Source organism: Rhinoraja longicauda, chromosome 3 (assembly GCF_053455715.1).
Source record: "Rhinoraja longicauda isolate Sanriku21f chromosome 3, sRhiLon1.1, whole genome shotgun sequence".
Classification (NCBI taxonomy): domain Eukaryota; kingdom Metazoa; phylum Chordata; class Chondrichthyes; order Rajiformes; family Arhynchobatidae; genus Rhinoraja; species Rhinoraja longicauda.
Genome location: NC_135955.1, coordinates 3,652,258 through 3,671,668, shown reverse-complemented (window position 1 = coordinate 3,671,668; position 19,411 = coordinate 3,652,258). Strand labels below are relative to the sequence as shown.

General features: G+C 45.8%; 1 protein-coding gene across 3 annotated transcripts in view; it reads right to left on the bottom strand.

Annotated features, from left to right (window-relative positions):
* The window catches only part of paip1 (poly(A) binding protein interacting protein 1), a 73,799-nt gene that overhangs the window by 9,741 nt on the left and 44,647 nt on the right, over positions 1-19,411 (bottom strand). For 2 of the 3 annotated variants that reach the window (XM_078431199.1, XM_078431181.1), the window contains exons 3-9: positions 17,899-18,102; positions 16,027-16,139; positions 14,519-14,630; positions 11,513-11,638; positions 10,273-10,379; positions 8,612-8,729; positions 3,664-3,718 (exon numbers count right to left, since the gene is read on the bottom strand). In XM_078431199.1, coding sequence (XP_078287325.1) covers positions 3,664-3,718; positions 8,612-8,729; positions 10,273-10,379; positions 11,513-11,638; positions 14,519-14,630; positions 16,027-16,139; positions 17,899-18,102 — 835 coding nt within the window. The remainder of the gene's footprint in view (positions 1-3,663; positions 3,719-8,611; positions 8,730-10,272; positions 10,380-11,512; positions 11,639-14,518; positions 14,631-16,026; positions 16,140-17,898; positions 18,103-19,411) is intronic. The other variant, XM_078431189.1, reaches the window with a different exon arrangement.

The following is a 19,411-nucleotide window of genomic DNA, read 5'->3' as shown; positions in this document are numbered from 1 at the left end:
CTGACTCCGTTTGTTAACTGTAATAACTTAGTATATAAATTATCTAGAGGGAACGTTTTCCACTCATTTTACGGTCAGAGGACTAGGACGAATTCTTACAATTCAGAGCTTGGATTAGGATCAAAGTTTGGAAATACTTTCCCTGCAAATGGACGACATCCCAATGCATCCCTTCCACAGATCACAATAATGTTTAGCTGGCCAAGGGAGTTTGTGGTCACTGAGATATGCAGGTGAGTAGAGTGCAGATCATACATGAACCTCTTTCATTAGTGTTTTAGAATCTGGACATTGCCGACAAGGCCAGCATTTGGGCGGTACAGTGGCGCGGTTTGTAGAGCTGCCGTCTCCGCGCCAGAGAACCTGGTTCGATCCTAACTTTGGGTGCTGTCTGTGTGGAGCTTGCACATTGCCCTGTGACCTCTCGTATCCCAAGGACATGCGGGTTTGTAGGTTAATTGCCCTCTGTAAATTGCCCCCGGCGTGTCGTGAGTGGATGAGAAAGTGGGATAACATTGAACTAGCGTGAACGGGTGATCGATGGTCATCGTGGACTCCAACTAAACTGGTCCTCCAAACTAAAAACTTCTTGCGTTTGAGAAGCTGGCGGTGAGCTGCCTTGTGGAACTGTTCAGGTGAAGAAAACAACAATATAAATCCAAGTCAGGGTGGTAGAGGGGAACCTTCGAGTAACAGTGCACTTACGCAGATAGACACAAAATGCTGGAATAACTCAGCGGGTCAGGCAGCACCTCTGGAGAAATGGAACAGGTGATGTGTCAGACTCACACACTTGAATGATACTCTCAGAAGTCATGGTAGAAGTCATGATTTGGGAGTGTTACTGCAGTTGATTAGGTAATAAATTGCAGTACATATTTCTAATGGGCCACACTGAAGCCACTGTGGTGGAGGGAGTGAATGTTCAAGGTACCAGATTGATGCAAGTTAATGAGACTCCTTTGTCTTGGATGGCATCAGGTTCCTTGACCACCGTTAAAGCTGCTTTTGTTTGGGCAGGCAGAGAGTATTTCATCACGAGCCGGACTTGGGCCCTGTAGATGGTGGAACGGTTTGGCGTGTGACGATACAAGTCACCTGCCACAGGACACCACAGGATACCCACCCTGACTTTCTCTTGGAGCAACGGTATTTAGGAAGTTGGTCCACTGAAGCTTCTAGTCACAGGTGATGGTAAAGTACTCATCAACTATAATGGCATTGAATGTTCAGGGCTGTAAGTCAGACTCTTCTGTTGGAGGGCATGGTTTGCTGCTTTGATAAGGCCAATGTTACTTGCCCCATTTAGGGCGGCACAGGTGGGAGAGCCGATGCTTCCCTGCGCCAGAGACCCTGGTTCAATCCTGCTCTCGGGTGCTGTCTGTGTGGAATTTGCCTCGGTTTTCTCCAGGTACTCTTGATTTCCTCCCAAATCCCAAAGACGTGCAGATTTGTAGGTTAATTGGGTTCTGTAAAGAATAAATAAAGGCCCTAACGTGAAGGTTGTGGATGAGAACCAGTGCGAACAGGTGATCGATGGTCAGCGTGGACTCAGTAGTCTGAAGGGACGGTTTCCATGCTGTATCTCTAAAAATATGTAGGACTAAATACTGCTCCGGTTTCCGGTTTCCTCTCATATCCTAAAGACTTGGGGTGTGTGGGTTAATTGGCCCTCTGTACATTGCCCCTAGTGTGTAGGGAGTGGGTGGGAAAGTGGGATAACATAGAAATAGTTGAACGACGGTTGGCGTGGACTCAATGGGCCTGTGTTCATGCTGCATCTCTGAACTAAAACTAAGATGCTGCCCAGTCCGCTGAGTTCCTGCAGCAGCTTGTGTTTTGCATAGGATGCAGAGCTCTGATCTGATCCAATGGTTGTGGAATCACTTTGTTCTTCCTTTCACATGATGGAGAGCAAGTGTGCAAGTCTTTGTACCTGTGATGCTGCTGCAAGCACAATTTTCATTGTACCTGTACCTCACTGTACTTGTGCAGATGACAATAAACTCCCTTGGAAAAGATTTGTAGATCGTACTTTATGGTTCGAGGTCCTGGTACTGTTGTCAGCTTGAGTATACATTCCTCATTGGCATTGGACCATTGATGTTCTTCCTTGATTGAGACCGTGATGTGTAGGATATGTCTGCCATCCAGTTACAGACATTTCAAGTGCTAGTACTCCATTACACCTCCAATCTGACGGGTCAAATGTTCATTGAGTCTGCCTCGCAATATGATGGAGTGCATCATATTTAAGGTGGTGCTTCATCTGCACAAGGAGAGTCTTGTGGTCACTTTCAGCTATGATATCATGGGCAGATATCTGTACATGTACACTGGCAAGGACGGATTCATCACGTAGGTTTTCTGCTACACTTGCATTCGGGCAGCTATGTCCTTCTGTGGTGGAGCGACCAGATCACTCTTGGTGAAAGCATTATGGCCTGCCCCAGATTACTCTCCTTCTAGGTGCTGCTCAAAATGGAGGAGCAATGGTTCATCTACAATGATAGATGTCCACTCGGGTTTCCTTCCTCATGTCCGAACTGATGCCATAAGACTCCATGAGGCCCAGAGACAGTGTTGAGGAGTACGATTTCCTCCCATCTACATATGTGGTACTGCCAATTCTGCTCGGTCTAAACATTGATGTACCTGAGGATTATGATGGATGAATCTGGCATGTTAACCGTGAACCATGACTCAGTGAGCACAACTGTATGTGGCTTTTAAGAGGTTTTTAGACACACGGATATGAAGGAACATGGATCACATGTAGGCAAATGAGATTACTTTATCTTGACATTTTCTGCATGAACATTGTGGGCCAAAGGGCCTGTTTCTGCACTGCACTGTGTTCTATGTACACCTATGTCAAGCCCTGGTTTGATTGTATGGGACAGTTCCCTCGATTTAGAAATCACATGGAGAACTTTACTGGTCGACTGGGCAGTCTCTGACTTTAATGCCGAAGTTGACTATGATTTTATCCTTTCTGGTGCATCCACGACCAGAAGACATAGGAGCAGGACTAGGCCATTCGGCCTTTTAATCATGGCTGATATGTTTTAAACTTGCGAAACAAACCTTGGCGTGCTGTGGGCTAAGTGTCATTGGTGTGAGTTTGATCAGATTGGTCACGGTCAACTAAGTGTCTCCCCGAAAGGACATGTTTGGGATAACTTGGTGTGATCGTGACTGTGATGACAAAGGGCGGGACAGTCTAGAGAGTGAATGGCCTCCTCAGGTTGGTACACGAATCTCCAATTACCAAACTTCACTCATCTCCCAATAGCCCGATTCCCCATTAAACCATCAGCTCCCTTTTCACCAGTTCCCCTAGCTTTACATTACACACGTTCATACCTAGTGCAGAAAGATTCCTATGTTTGTTTCAACTGGCAACACATTCCTCCCGTGTTCCAGATTCTGATCTGGAGGGAACAATTATCCTTAAACAATACCCTTCACATTTCTCTACAAATCAATGAATCTCTGAAGAGTACAGTCTGGCCCAGTGAAATTCAGAACCAGCCACATGCCCCCAGGAGTCGGAGATGCCCTTTCTCAAGCCCCATTCCTTTTGACATTTGCAAATTAAAAATTAATTAAAATCAATCAGTAAATTAAAAATAATTGACTGGCTGTCACTAAAAGACTAACCTGGGTCTGCTGGAGTGAGAGGGATACCCTCTGCTGAATAAAATACAGGCTCATTCTGAAAATTAAAACATAGGAAACGTTACTCATTGCTCCTGAAGTACACAAGCGTCACGCTAATTCAGCATTAGTTCCTTTAGCAGGCTAACTCAGTGAATCCACGCTCACAGGTTATTTTTGTTCGGGTTGTTGCGATTAATGTGCAGAGAAAATAGCCAAGAGATTGGATAGCCAGTGGCGCAGGGCTAAAGTTGCTGCCATACAGCGCCAGAGACCCAGAATCAATCCTGAATATGGGTGTCGTCTGCACAGAGTTTTGTACATTTTTGTTACGACACATTGTTTTCTCCAGGTGCTCCAGTTTCCTCTCACATTCCAAAGGCGTACATTTTTCTAGGTTAATCGTCTTCTGTAAATCATCCCCAGTGTGTCGGATAGAACTAGTGTACGGGTGATCGCTGGGCGGCACGGACTCGGTGGACCGAAGGACCTGTTTTCATGTTGTATCTCTCAACTAAACTAAACATTGCACTGGGCTACCAGCATGTAACAGGAGTGCGTGAATGCTCTGGCAATGACCTATTCCGTAAGTGATAACTACCTGCAAACAATGAAACAAAAATCAGGCAGGCAGGATGGATTAAAAAGAGGGTAGAAAACAAGGAAAGAATCAGTGGTAAATGCATCAACCCACACCACCCCACTCGCCCTGAGAACGAGGCGCGAAAGAAGACTGCCATTCCCACTGCAACATCAAACCACCAGCAAACCACCATGGCAAGAGATATCAAGTAACGGTAACAGGGCAGATATGGCAGTGGCATTTAAGATGCTTTTGGATAGGCACATGGAAGTGCAGGGAATAGAGGGATATGGATCACGTACAGGCAGATGAGATCAGTTTAACTTGACATCATGTACGGCACAAACATTGAGGGGCTGAAGGGCCCGTTCCTGTGCTGCACAGTTCTACGTAAGGCACTGAGAGAGTAAATCTGGATTGGGCCGAGTTGATGTGGACAGGTACAGGAAAAAAACTGCAGATGCTGGTTTAAAATCGAAGGTAGACACAAAATGCTGGAGTAACTCAGCGGGTCAGGCAGCATCTCGGGAGAGAAGGAATGGATGGCGTTTCGGGTCGAGACCCTTCTCCAGACTGTTACTCCAGCATTTTGTGTCTACATGGATAGGTGCCTGGTTGAGGGAGGTACTATAACATTTAAAAGACCTTTGTTCTGGTACGGAGTTAGAGAAGGTTTAGAAGGATATGGGCCAAATGCTGGCTGGTGGGACATCTTGGTTGGCACGGGCAAGTTGGACTGAAGGGCCTGTTTCCGTGCTGCATGACTCTATGATGTGGATTAATGCAAAGACAATCCAGCAGAATAGACGAGGGGAACCAGCGGATGTGGTGTATTTGCACTTCCAAAAGACTTCTGCCACACAATATAGATTTTTAAACAAAATTGGAGCGTGGGGTATTGAATGCAAGATAGTGGCAGGGGTTGAGGACCGATTAAAGATGATAAATGGAAGGTATTTATTCACAAAATGCTGGAGTAACTCAGCAGGTCAGGCAGCATCTCAGGAGAGAAGGAATGGGTGACGTTTCGGGTCGATGCGAAACGTCACCCATTCCTTCTCTCCTGAGATGCTGCCTGACCTGCTGAGTTACTCCAGCATTTTGTGAATAAATACCTTCCATTTGTACCAGCATCTGCAGTTATTTTCTTACAAAGATGATAAATGGGTTATTTTCAGACAGGGAGGCTGAGATTGAGAGGGAAGAGGCAGCAGCAAGCATCAGTTCTAAGGACTCATCTACATCAATGGAAAGAGGGGATCAAGTGTAAAATAACCAAAGGTTGTGAGATGGGTGACAACAAGGGGTTTTGAGGAGGCTGCAGAGAGGGCTCAAGAGAATAAAGACGGTGAGTGAAGACACAGCAGGTGGAATATACTGTGGACAAATAGTCATCAGCACTTGGGTGTTAAAAAAATGGAAAAGCAAGATGTTTGTTTTAAATGCTGAAAGACTGAAAGGGGTTGGTGTTCAGAGACCTGGGAGCTTTGTGCACGGATTACCAGAAGCAAATGTGCTTAATGCAAGCAATAAGGGGTCGTAGAAAGGGCTTGGGGGAGACCACATTGGTAACATTGCCTTTCGGTGTGGTCTCCTTACTTAACGAGGCTATACTTTCAATGGAAGAAGGGTCACAAAGGTTCACCAGGTTATTGGACCCAAAATACTGGAGTCAATCAGCGGGCAGGCAGCATCGCTGGAGAGAAGAAATAGGCGATCTTTTGGGTCAAAACCCTTCTTAGAGACTGAGAGTCAGGAGAGAGGCAAGCAGATGATGCAAAGGAAATGTGGAATGGTTCGTTGTTAGCTGAGGGGAAAGTGACAACGAGGCAACAGATTGATGAAGGGATATGTTCAATAATAAGAGATTATGCAGACTGGAAGTATATTCTCAAATTTACAAGAATGGGAGGCGGTCTAAATGAAACATAAGATTATTTGGGGCCGACTAAGTTTTTCCCTCAGCTGGGATGTCTAGAACCAGGAGACACAAGCGACTGCAGATGCCAGAATCTTAAGTAGGAAATAAAGTACTGATGGAACTCAGAGGGCCAGGCAGCATCTGAGGAAAGAAATGGATCCTTCCTCAGACTAAATTTCAATCAGTCTGAAGGATCCCGACCTAAAACGTCATCTGTCCATTTCCCTCCATAGATGCTGCCTGACCCGCTGAGTGCCTCCAGCATTATGTTTTTTTGTTGTCTAGGGTGAAGGGCTGGTCTCAAATTGGTGGCCATTCAGTGCTAAGATAAGGGGGGAAATTTCTTCATAAAGAGGCAAGTAAATCTTTAGAATTTCTTCACCCAGAGTCTATTCAAGGCAGAAGATCGACAAATGTTTGGGTAGCAAGAGAATCAAAGGAGATGGGGTTTGTGCAGAAAGGTATTGATGAGGTAGAGGATCGGCCCTAATCTTACAATGGCAGAACAGGCAGCAGAGGCTGCTTCTTATAACCAGCGATGCAGTCTTCTCTAATTCCAGATTCTGCTTCGGGAGTATTGAGCAATACCTTTCAAGGCTCTATACAAATCAAGCAGTACTCTTGTTTCTATTATGTTATGTCCACTGTCAGCAAAACAACACATCTATTCTAGTGAAAAGATGATTTTACCCACTTGACTTATTTGTCACTTGGTTGACAATGATGGACGTGCAACTCTGCAGTGTGTGAAATCCTTCCTCCTCTACACGCAAGGCAAGCCCCATTTGTGGGCATGATATTTGGATGGACAAGGTTTACGTTTCTGTCCCTCTGCCCTATCCCCAATTCAGACAGTCCCAAATCAAGGGAACGTGGAGCCCATGGAACTAACTGTGTGATCCAAAACCACTTCTGGAAGAAAAAAAGATGAAGTGACCAAAATGTACCCTCACACATGATGTGTAAAAGAGAATCCGTGAGCATCGTCAATGCGTTGAAGTTCACCCACTCAAGCCCCACCACAGAACCTGAGCACCGTGTCAACAGCGTGAATATTGGGGGGTGGGTGAGGAGGCAACTCAACCCAATGATGAAATACTTCTTTGGGCCATTTTACAAAGCAGCCCAGTTATTTGGTCTGCTGAAACTAAAGACCATTTGAACTTCCAATGATGACCCACCCATGGTCCTACGCATCTGAGAACATGGATTACTGGCCCTTACTGACAACTTTCAATCATATAAGCACTGAATCATGCTGAGAACTATATTCTGCACTCTATATCTTCCCCTTAGGCTCTTCCTATTGTACTTGAGTTTGACTCGATTGTATTTATGTATGGTATTTTCTGATCTAATTGGGTTGCATGCAAAACAAAGCTTTTCACTGTACTTCAGTACGTGACAAAAATGAGCCTGAACCTATTGTATGCAAAAGAGGAATTTCACTGTACCTAGGTGATAATAAATTACCATTAAAACACTTTATATCTTCCCTTTTGATCTACCTATGGTACTTAAAGTCATACAGTCACAGAGCGTGGAAACAGGCCCTCCGGTCCAACTTGCCCATGCCAACCAACATGTCCCGTCTACACTTGTTCCACCTGCTCGCGTTCGGCCCATATTACACCACAACTATCTTATCCATGTACCTATCTCAATGCTTCTTAAGCATTCCGATTGCACCTGCCTCAACTACCTTCTCCGGCAGTTTGTTCCATGCACCCATTGTTGCAGCCCCCAGGTTCCTATTAAATATTTCCCCCCTCACTTTAAACCTCTGTCCTCTAGTTCTTGATTCTTTATTTGAGTTTGGCTTGAATGTACAGCATTATCTGATCTGATTGGACACATTTTCACGATACCTCAGTACATGCGACAATAATAAACCTAAACATTAGGCCTAAATTCTAACCGTGGATGCTTTAGTGTGGATGATGTAGTAGAAAGCCCAGTGTAACAAACGAAAGAGTCCCACTCCAGCAATTGGAAAGTGCTGTACAAAGGTCTTTACAATGAGAAGCTGACAAATCTGGCCCGGGTTCCAAGATGGTTATAAAAGACCCACAGCAAAATCTCAAAGGCCAAAGAGAGTTTCCCCTCCAAGTCCTGGCCAACAATTATTGCTGTTGCTATTGTTACTGCTGTTTAATAATAGCAATGATTAAATTTAATAATTGCTATTAGTAAACATCAACAACAATAGCAACGGTAATACCATTGCAGTTTAATAATAATGGACAGATACAGGCCCAACCAGTCTGAGACGTAAAAAGTGCATCAAATTATATACTATCGGCATTCAACCTAAATGCAAGTGTACTTAAGTTTACTTCTACGACGCACTCTGTAAAATCATGCTGGATTCCATAGAAATAGGAGTGTGATTTAACATTCTACTAATGCCTTCACAAAGGGCAATAGATGCATGCGTGCGCCCTTACCATATAATAGTTAGGATCATTTTCCGGTGTAGCTTCATTATATGTGACCGCTGTGTGAACACGACCCCAATTACTAGACCGCAACTCCACCAGCTTCAGCAACATGTGCTTGACATCTCTGAAAGGAGTTAAGATCAAAAAGTAAATCAGAGCCAAGACTTTAATAATCCTTGGAGATTGAAGGCCTTGGTTCTGCTATGAATTCATTGTTCTGTTGTCCATATACATGATAATTAAACACATAAGTTCATAAGGACGTCCTTGCTATTGAGGCAGTGCAGCGTAGGTTCACGAGTTTAATCCCCGGGATGGCGGGACTGTCATATGAGGAAAGATTGGAAAGACTGGGCTTGTATTCACTGGAGTTTAGAAGGATGAGAGGGGATTTTATAGAGATGTATAAAATCATAAAAGGACTAGACAAGCTAGATGCAGGAAAAATGGTCCCAGTGTTGAGGGAGTCCAGAACCAGGGGACACAGTCTAAGAATAAATGGGAGGCCATTTAGAACTGAGATGAGGAAAAACTTTTTCAGTCAGAGAGTTGTGAATCTGTGGAATTCTCTGCCTCAGAAGGCAGTGGAGGCCAATTCTCTGAATGCATTCAAGAGAGAGCTAGATAGAGCTCTTAAGGATAGAGGAGTCAGGGGATATGGGGAGAAGGCAGGAACGGGGTACTGATTGAGAATGATCAGCCATGATCACATTGAATGGCGGTGCTGGCTCGAAGGGCCGAATGGCCTCCTCCTGCACCTATTTTCTATGCTTAAGAAGTGATAGGAGCAGAATTAGGCCATTCGACATCAAGTCTACTCTGACATTCAATCATGGCTGATCTAACTCTCCTTCTCAACCCCATTCTCCTGTCTTTCTCCCTATAACCTCTGACACCCGTACTAATCAAGAATCTATCTCTCTCTGCATTAAAAATATCCATTGACGGCCCCCACAGCCTTCTGTGGCAAAGAATTCCACAGATTCATCACCCTCTGACTAAAGAAATTCCTCCTCATTTCCTTAGTAAAGGAAGGTTCTTTTATTCTGAGGCAATGCCTTCTGGTCCTAGACTCTCCCACTAGTGGAAGATATCCTCTCCACATCCACTCTATCCAGGCCTTTCACTATTTGGTAAGTTTTAAACCCAGCGAGTTGAGGCCCAGTGCCGTCAAACAATCTTGACTCTCTTCAAGCAAATGCAATTGATTTGACTATAAAAATCTAAATTTTACACCTAGGTGCACACTCATATTGTACAACTAGACCAAGTGGACCCGTTGGGCCCAAACCTCTCCTGCATTGGTGCAGCACCCTGTCCTCCCCCCCCCCCCCTCCCCTCTCTCCTCAACCCCCCTCCCCTCTCCCTTCTCTCCCCTCCTCCCCTCCTTTTAAACTTAAAAATGTGAATAACAAAAAATATAACACCGATTTCAATTAAACTACTTGCATTATCACTAAAGTGACAATGGTGAGTAAGGTGGGCCTAAAATTGTTGCGCTATCGTGTACCGTTTTGGCTGAAGTTCAGTCACAAATAAGATAACAAACAAGAGTTTTAGTATATAGATGGTCTGCCGATAACTCTTTGGGGCTAATGTCAAAATCCCGCGGTGCCCCAAATGTTGATCAAACCCAGAACCTTGGTTCAATGCCCAAGGGCACTTACCTACTACAGTCAGAATCTAGAACAACATTCTCAACTCGCTGAATTATCTCGCCCATATCTGATTTTCCTTGCTTGTTCCAGGCATCTTCGAGTATCGACCCAGTAAGCTGAGAACAAAGAAAACATAATTAAAGGGAGGGCAACGATACGGCCAAACAGAGTTTGGGGAGAGAGAGGTAGAGGGGGCAGCCAGACATGACCAGAGGAGAAGGGAGTATAGTAGGGTTACTAACCGTCCCATATTAGCTGCGACATCCCGTATTCTTGTATACACTGGAATTTAGACGGATGAGAGATCTTATCGAAACGTATAAGATTATTAAGGGGTTGGACACGTTAGAGGCAGGAAACATGTTCCCCATGTTGGGGGAGTCCAGAACAAGGGGCCACAGTTTAAGAATAAGGGGTAGAACTGAGATGAGGAAAAACTGTGGAATTCTCTGCCTCAGAAGGCAGTGGAGGCCAATTCTCTGAATGCATTCAAGAGAGAGCTAGATAGAGCTCTTAAGGATAGCGGAGTCAGGGGGTATGGGGAGAAGGCAGGAACGGGGTACTGATTGAGAATGATCAGCCATGATCACATTGAATGGCGGTGCTGGCTCGAAGGGCAGAATGGCCTAATCCTGCACCTATTGTCTATTGCATTTTGGGCTAAATTGGTTTGTCCCGTATGGGACCGCCCTTGTCCCATATTAGACCCAGACGGCGCTGTATGCCCGGACACTGTAGCCCAGGGGCCGCCCGTGTAAGTAGACACACAATGCTGGAGTAACTCAGCGTGTCATGCAGCATCTCGGGAGAGAAAGAATGGGTGACGTTTCGGGTCGAGACCCTGAAGAGTCGAGTCTGAAGGAAGGTCTCTACCCGAAACGTCACCCATTCCTTCTCTCCCGAGATGCTGCATGACCTGCTGAATTACTTCAGGATTGTTTGTCTACCATCAATTTTAACCAGCATTTGCAGTTTTCTTTCCTACACCGGACAGTGTAGGCCCGGGCGCCGCCTAATGGAAGTTGCCATTGGCGGAGCGGGAGCATGTGACCGCTGGCTGTGTGAGGTCACGTAGGGTGCGGGGTGGTGACGTCACCTTGTCCCGTATTTGGGAGTGACGAAGTTGGCACCTCTAGAGTACAGGCAGGTGGGAAGAGGGGCCATGCAAGCGGGGGCTACTTAAAAATGTAAAGATGGAAGGAAAATACTCCAGGCTAAAATGAGAGGCAAGTGAAAGCTGTCATCATACCTTCAGTAATTTTACAGCACAGGTGAGGTTATCATCCACGGGTTTAGAAAACAGTGCGCTCAGTAATTCGCAGAGTCCTATTTGCAAAATCTCAGCTCGTGTCACCGATCCGTTTACACCTTTGATCTACAGATCCACAGAGACAAAATCCTCAAGTAATAAATACATTTGTGCTGCTGAATTAAAATGACAACAGTATGACTGAACCCAGATGAATGTGGTGTTATGTTCAGATAGTTCAAAGTGAACGATTAGATCTCGAAGGTATTTATTCACAAAATGCTGGAGTAACTCAGCAGGTCAGGCAGCATCTCAGGAGAGAAGGAGATCTCGATATATTTTAATTTTAGTTTTAGGGTAATACAGCACGAAAACGGGGGCTTTGGCCCACCGAATGTGCGCCCACCAGCAATCACCATTTCACTAGCGCACTTGGGACACGTTTACAATTTACCAAAGCCAACTAACCTACAAACCTGCACATCTTTGGAGTATCAGGAGCACCCGGAGAAAAGCAGGAGAACAGACAGCACGGTAGTCAGGATCGAACCCGGGTCTCAGGCGCTGTGAGGCAACAACTCCACCGCTGCGCCACCGTGCAGTCATAATCTCACAACACATGAGAGTATCCAGGCTCAGAAAATATTTATCGCCAACCAGCATCATTGAAGACGAGAATTACCAGGTTATTGTCACAGACTTGAGGCTTACTCTTCTTCCCACCAGCCCAGATCACTACCACACCCTTGGGTACTAAACCCTGCAAATCAGTAGCTTTCTGTACCCAAGTCCCTTTAAATTTGCCATTTTATGAAATAGCCTGAGCTCGTCTAACTGTTCAGTGAAGAGTTCTCTATCATTTCACAACACTTACACCTGTCAAGACGACAAGGAAACTGGATGAGCAGCTGTTTATATTAAAGTGCAAACCATAAAATGCCAGACACTCTCAGCAGATCAGGCAGCATCTGTGGAGGGAAGAGCAGGTAACCTTTCATGTTGATGGCTGGAATCTTGATGTCACCATTAACTCTATTCCATCCTCCACAGATGCTGTCCAACCTTGCTGAACCACCAGATTCAGGGACCGTTTCTTCCCAGCTGTTATCAGGCAACTGAATCATCCTACCACAACCCGAGAGCAGTGCTGAATCACTAGCTACCTCTTTGGTGACCCTTGGACTATCCTTGATCGAATTTTGCTGGATTTACATTGCATTAAACGTTAATCCCTTATCACGTGCCTATTAGAATCATGTATTGTCTTTCTACTGACTGGATAGCACACAAAAGCTTTTCACTGCACTACAAGTGACAATGAACTAAATTGAGCCGAGTCTCTCTCAAGCCTTCCCTACCAGCAAACAAGGTTGTGCCATATGCCCCAAACCAGTCAGGATCTATCCACCGCTTTAAAAATACTCAAACACTCGCCTTCTACAGGACGCGCCGTAGAAACCATTTTATCGGGACACATCACAGCATGGATACATCACAGCTCCATCCAAGACCGCAAGAAATTGCAGCGAATTATGGATGCAGCCCAAACAGTCTCGCAAAACAACCCCCTTCCATTTACTCCATTTAGACTTCACGCTGCCTCGGCAAGGCCAGCAGCATAATCGAGGACCAGTCTCACCCCGGCCATTCCCTCTTCTCCCCTTTCCCATCAGGCAAGAGGTACAGAAGTGTGAAAAAACACCTCCAGATTCAGGGACAGCTTCTTCCCAGCTGTTATCAGGCACCTGGATTATCCTACCACAACTACAGAGCAGTGCTGAACTACTATCTACTTCATTGAAGACCCTCGGACTATCTTTGATCGGACTTTACTGGTTTTATCTTGCACTTAACGTTATTCCCTTACCATGTATCTGTACACTGTGGATGGCTCGATTGTGATCATATATTGTCTTTCCGCTGACTGGTTAGCAAACTTTTCACTACACCTTGGCACGTGACAATACAGTAAACTAAACTCGTTGCTCAGAGAAAGAAGGTCTCATAGATTCAGTATTTCTACAAAAAAAGATAGACACAAAAAGCTGGAGTAACTCAGCGGGACAGGCAGCATCTCTGTAGAAAAGGAATGGGAGACGTTTCGAGTCGAGACCCTTATTCAGACTGAAGTCTATCTGGAAAAGGGTCTCGACCCGAAACGTCACCCATTCCTTCTCTCCAGAGATGCTGCCTGTCCCGCTGAGTTACTCCCGCTTTTTGTGCCTACCTTCGGTTTAAACCAACACCTGCAGTTCCTTCCCACGCATTTCTACAAAAGAAATTAGGCACCAGCTTTCCATAGAAAACATTGTTGCCTACCAGTCAAAAGTAATTAATTGATGAGGTAAATTATTTGGGATAACATTAAAAAGACCTTTCTTTGTCACTGACCACAGACAGCAATTTTGTTCCATTTTGGCCGCTAGATTTATCAACATAGGAACACCTGGACATAAAAGATAACAGGACACAAGATTGACTAAAAAGGTAAAAAAAAAAAAAAATCACCAAAATACAGCAGATCTGGAGAAGTTTGGTTTGCTGATATAGTTTTGTTTAGAGATACAGCATGGAAACAGGCCTTTAAGCCCACTGGGTCCACGCCAACCATCGATCACCCGTTCACAATTGCTCTATGTTATCCCGCTTTCTCATCCACTCCGGACACATTAGGGGGCGATTTTTTAATGTCTTTGGGATGTGAGAGGAAACTGGAGCCCCCGGAGGGAACCCACAGGAAGAACGTGCAAACTCCACACAGAGGGCAGCTGAGATCAGGATCGAACCTGGGTCTCTGGTGCTATGAGGCAACGGCTCTACCAGCTGCGCCACAGTGCCGCCCAAAATTTCCAAGATGTTTTGCTGTTTTCCACCACAGCGTTTGCCTGCTCTGTATGTCTATGAATAGTATGACTGTGAACTTGAATGACGATCTCTCGTCCCTGATTTATTTTTTCACGGAGCTTCTTCAAGAACAACAACGTATTTAAGAAATTGAACTCTCACCTCCAGGTTGAGATACAGCTCACCCAAAAACAGCACAAATGAGTGGAACTTCTTTCTGGCCTTTTCATCGCCATTCACCGCCTCGTTTCTCTTCGAGTACTCTGTCTCACACCTGTGGAGAGGGGGACAGAGGCACAGCATGGTGAGAAGAAAGTGGGTTTGCAGTCCAGCTATCAAACCAGCGGGCATAATCCTTGGCTCATTAGTTTAGTTTAGAGATACAGCACGGAAACAGGCTCTTCAGCCCACTGAGTCCGCGCCGACCAGCGATCCCAGTACACTAGCGCTTATCCTACACACTAGGGACAATTTACAATATGTTTTAACCAAAGCCAATTAACCTACAAAGATGTCAGTCTTTGGAATGTGGAAGGAACCCAGAGAAAACCATCGTCAGGATCGAGACAGCAACTCTACCGCTGGACCACCTGTGTTAGACTCCCACTGAACCAGTAGCTCGTGGGTTTAAGAACCACTCCAGAGGATGCACACAAAATTATAGATGAACATTCAATGCCTCTCCAAGGGAGTGTTGCACTGTTGGAGGTGCCAACTGAGATGCCAACCCTTCTCAGTTAGACAGAAAAGGTGTGGGTTTACTTCGAAGAGCAACATAATAAACTATTTTCCTCTCAATATATCCATCAAGTGAGAGCTTCCTCTCGCGCCATCTCTCCCTCAGTCTCAGTCCCTGCTGATTTTTTCACCATCCCTTCTGATTTTCCTCTCTCTGATCCTAAACAATCCACCCTCAGTCTCTTCCCCCAACATGAATTGCAAGTCCAACATCTATCCTTATAGGTAATACCCTCTAATCCAGGCATCGTTCCGGTAAACCTCCTTTCAAAGCTTCCATATCCTTCCTTTAATTTATTTTTTATTTTTAGAGATACAGCGCAGAAACAGGCCCTTTCGGCCCATCGTGTCCGCGCCGACCAGCGGTCCCCGCACATTAACACTATCCTATACCCACTGGGGACAATTTTTACATTTACCAAGCCAATTACCTGTACATCTTTAGAGTGTGGGAGGAAACCGAAGATCTCGTAGAAAACCCACGCAGGTCACGGGGAGAACGTACAAACTCCGTACAGACGGCACCCGTAGTCGGGATCGAACCCGGGTCTCCAGAGCCGCATTCGCTGTAAGGCAGCAACTCTACCGCTGCCCCACCGTCCTGGAGCGACCAGCACTGCACGCAACGCTCCAAATGCCAACTAACCAAACTCCTCTAAAGCTGCATCTTGACTTCCCGACACCTATTACTCAACCGATGAAGGCAGGCATACTTTCACGGAGTCATGGACTTGAACCCCAAGATCCAGCGACATCCAGGAGTTATTAATGCAAAAGGTTTATTTATAAATTAACTGCAATCTTGTGAAGGTTTTCTCTCGCTGGTCAAAACGTTAACTTTAGTCACGGGGCAAGGGCAAAGAGAAGCGAGCCCGACAAAGCAGCAGATGTACACAATAACTTCACAGGGATGGGCAGGATCCAGCACCTACCTCTGTAACAGGAGTTGGCGGAAGTTGCTATTTCTGGGGTTAATAGTTAGGTTCTGGGACAGGTAGTTACATAGTCGAGCTGCTGTGTACGTGAAGTTGGGCACCGCGGTTGCCTAAGAGACGGGAAACAAAACAGGCTGAAATAGATCATTGTGGAGGTAGAATTGGAAACTACAGTAACAAAGCCACAGAACAAAATGCTGGAAATAATTAGTAGTTCAGCAAGCACCCGTTAGAGTGGAACAATTAACATTTTGGATCGATTAACTTACAGACACAGGCCCTTCGGCCCTACTCATCCACACCAACCAAGATGCTCCATCTAAGCTAGTCCCATTTGCCCAGATCTATTTAAATCTTTCCTATCCATGTTCCTGTCCAAATGCCTTCTTGAAAGGCGTTTTTGTACCTGCCTCAACTACTTTTCCCGGCAGCTTATTCCAGAAAACCACAGAAAATGTTGGAGAAGTCGATGTTCATACCGCTGGGCTTCTCCAACTTTAGATAGTTCCTCTGTCCCTCTCTTCCCCTCCCCCTTCCCAGTTCTCCCTCTATCTTCCTGTCTCCACCTATATTCTTCCTTTGTCCCGCCACCCTGACATCAGTCTGAAGAAGGGTCTCCATTCCTTCTCTCCTGAGATGCTGCCTGACCTGCTGAGTTACTCCAGCATTTTGTGAAATAAATGATAAATAGAATTGCCATGTAGGAAAAAAGATGCAATGAGACAAGGAGGAAATGTTTCAGAGGGCAAATGATGGCAGCAAATCAGAAACCAAATCTATCCTAAAAAAAGTGAATAGATTGTTGAACTCAAGGTGCTCCAAAGGTGGTAAAGAGCTGACGTGAAAAGTTTGGTAAGAAAGGATGGAAACTGCGTTTGCAGGTTGATGTCTCCAGTGGTGCAGGCTGATGGAGGCCATGCAACAGCCTGGGACTCGATTACAGCTGGCGGCAATCGAGCGGCCAAGCGCACGGAACGGACGCGGCAGGCAGCGGCATGAAGCAGCGGTGGAGGTCGCCGACTGCTTCGCCGGGCCACGCCGACCCCGGCAACCCGGACCCGGCACCTCAACAATGGGGCTTTATTGCCAAGTTAAGACTGTAGTATTTTTAACGACTCTGAACTTAAAGGGTACAAGATGGTGCCGGGAACGTGGCAACTTCTGTGTACTGCCTCAGTGTAATCTACTATCACGTAAAGTACAATCGTGCCTAATAATGAGGTTGTTACTGAACTGCATGCAAAAAGATTTCACTGTACCCAGGTATATGTGACAATAAAGTACTATTGACCCGTATCAACTTTTTCAGTCAGAGAGTTGTGAATCTGTGGAATTCTCTGCCTCAGAAGGCAGTGGAGGCCAATTCTCTGAATGCTTTCAAGAGAGAGCTAGATAGAGCTCTTAAGGATAGCGGAGTCAGGGGGTATGGGGAGAAGGCAGAAACGGGGTACTGATTGTGGATGATCAGACATGATCACATTGAATGGCGGTGCTGGCTCGAAGGGCTGAATGGCCTCCTCCTGCACCTATTGTCTATCATTAAACCATGTCATATGTCCTAGGAGCAAAATAAGGCCACTCGGACCATCAAGTCCGCCATTCAATCATGGCTGATCTATCTTTCCCTCTCAACCCCATTCTCCTGCCTTTGCCCCATAACCCTGACATCTGTACTCATCAAGAATCTGTCACCCACACACACACACATACCAGTATTGGGGTTATTAATTGATTAAGTTTTGTTTATTATATGTTATCGACGAGTATTGTGTTTACAGGAGTGTAAAGCTGCCACGAGTAGGAATTGTTCCGCTGTAGGTATGTATGTATTCCAATTAAACATCCTTGGCCACAGAGACACTTTCCTACCTGCTGGTAGATTATTTCCACCACCTCTTGCAGTATTTCGTCAGTGTTCACCCAGGTGTTCATCATTTCTGTAAACTGCTCAATCTCCAGCTCAAAGCTCCCTGGGTGAGAGGCCAGGAGACTCAGGAAATCTTGCAGATAATCAGCAAGTGTGAGGTCGGGCGGTATCTCAAAATCCACATAGGTCTCGTCTGGCATCGTTTTCTGAGGAGATACCAACAGGATCATGTCAGACAAGGATGAAAGCTTGTTATTGCTTTGTTTCTCTATTGAACAAAGAGATGGAGAAAGTAACCAGGCCCCTGTTCCCTAGTATAAATAGAGAATTGGGGGCGGCAGTAGAGTTGCTGCCTCACAGCGCCGGAGACCCGGGTTCCATCCTGACTACGGGTGCTGTCTGTACGGAGTTTGTACGTTCTCCCCGTGACCATGAGTGATTTCTCCGGGGGCTCCAGTTTCCTCCCACACTCCAAAGTAGTACAGGTTTATAGGTGAATTGGCTTCTGTAAATTGTCCTTGGTGTGGAGGATAGAACTGGAGTATGGTTCATCGTTTAACGTAACAAAATCTTCCCCGTGCCACCTTAAACTTATGTCCTCTTAACTTTAGACTACTCTACCCTGGGATGTAGATGATAGACTGTCCCTCAGTCTCTTAAGACTGAAGAAAGGTCCTTACCCGAAGCATCTCATAGTCATTTCCCCCAGAAATGCTGCCTGACCCGCCAGGTTACTCCAGCACTTTATGTCTTTTTTGTGCAACCCAGCATCTGTAGATCCCTCTGTCTCTAAGATTTAATAGCAACCTTTACACACAGAGGGTGGTGGGTATATGGAACCAGCTGCCAGGGGAGACACCGTGAACTGCAGATGCTGGTTTACTCAAAGCTGGTTTTGCTCAAGATTCTGCCAGCATCTGCGATCTCTGTATGCTTCAATCTTACGCTATTCCATATTCCAAAGATAAAGTCAAGAAGGGAGTGGGATGGAGGACTAAGGGGGCAGACGACTCGCTGCTCGCTCTCTCTCATCTGGACAGCCAGGGGGGCTATGTGAGGATGCTGTTCATTGACTTTAGTTCAGCATTCAACACAATAGTCCCCAGCAGACTGGTTGAGAAGCTCCTGGAACTGGGGCTTAGCACCCCTCTGTGTGCCTAGGTCCTGGACTTTCTCACTGCCAGGCCCCAAGTGGTCAGGATGGGGGAACACACATCTAGCTCCCTCACCCTGAACATAGGATTCCCCCCAGGGCTGCGTCCTTAGCCCCCTACTGTACTCCCTGTACACACATGACTGTGGGGCCAGGTTCAGCTCAAACTCCATCATCAAGTTTGCTGATGACACTGTGGTGGTGGGCCGGATCTCCAACAACGATGAGAAGGCCTACCGGGAGGAGGTGGCTGATCTGGCACTCTGGTGTCAGGACAATAGCCTCCTCTTGAATGTCACTAAAACAAAGGAGCTGATTGTGGACTTCAGAAGGGCTAAACATCCAAGGACGTACACGCCACT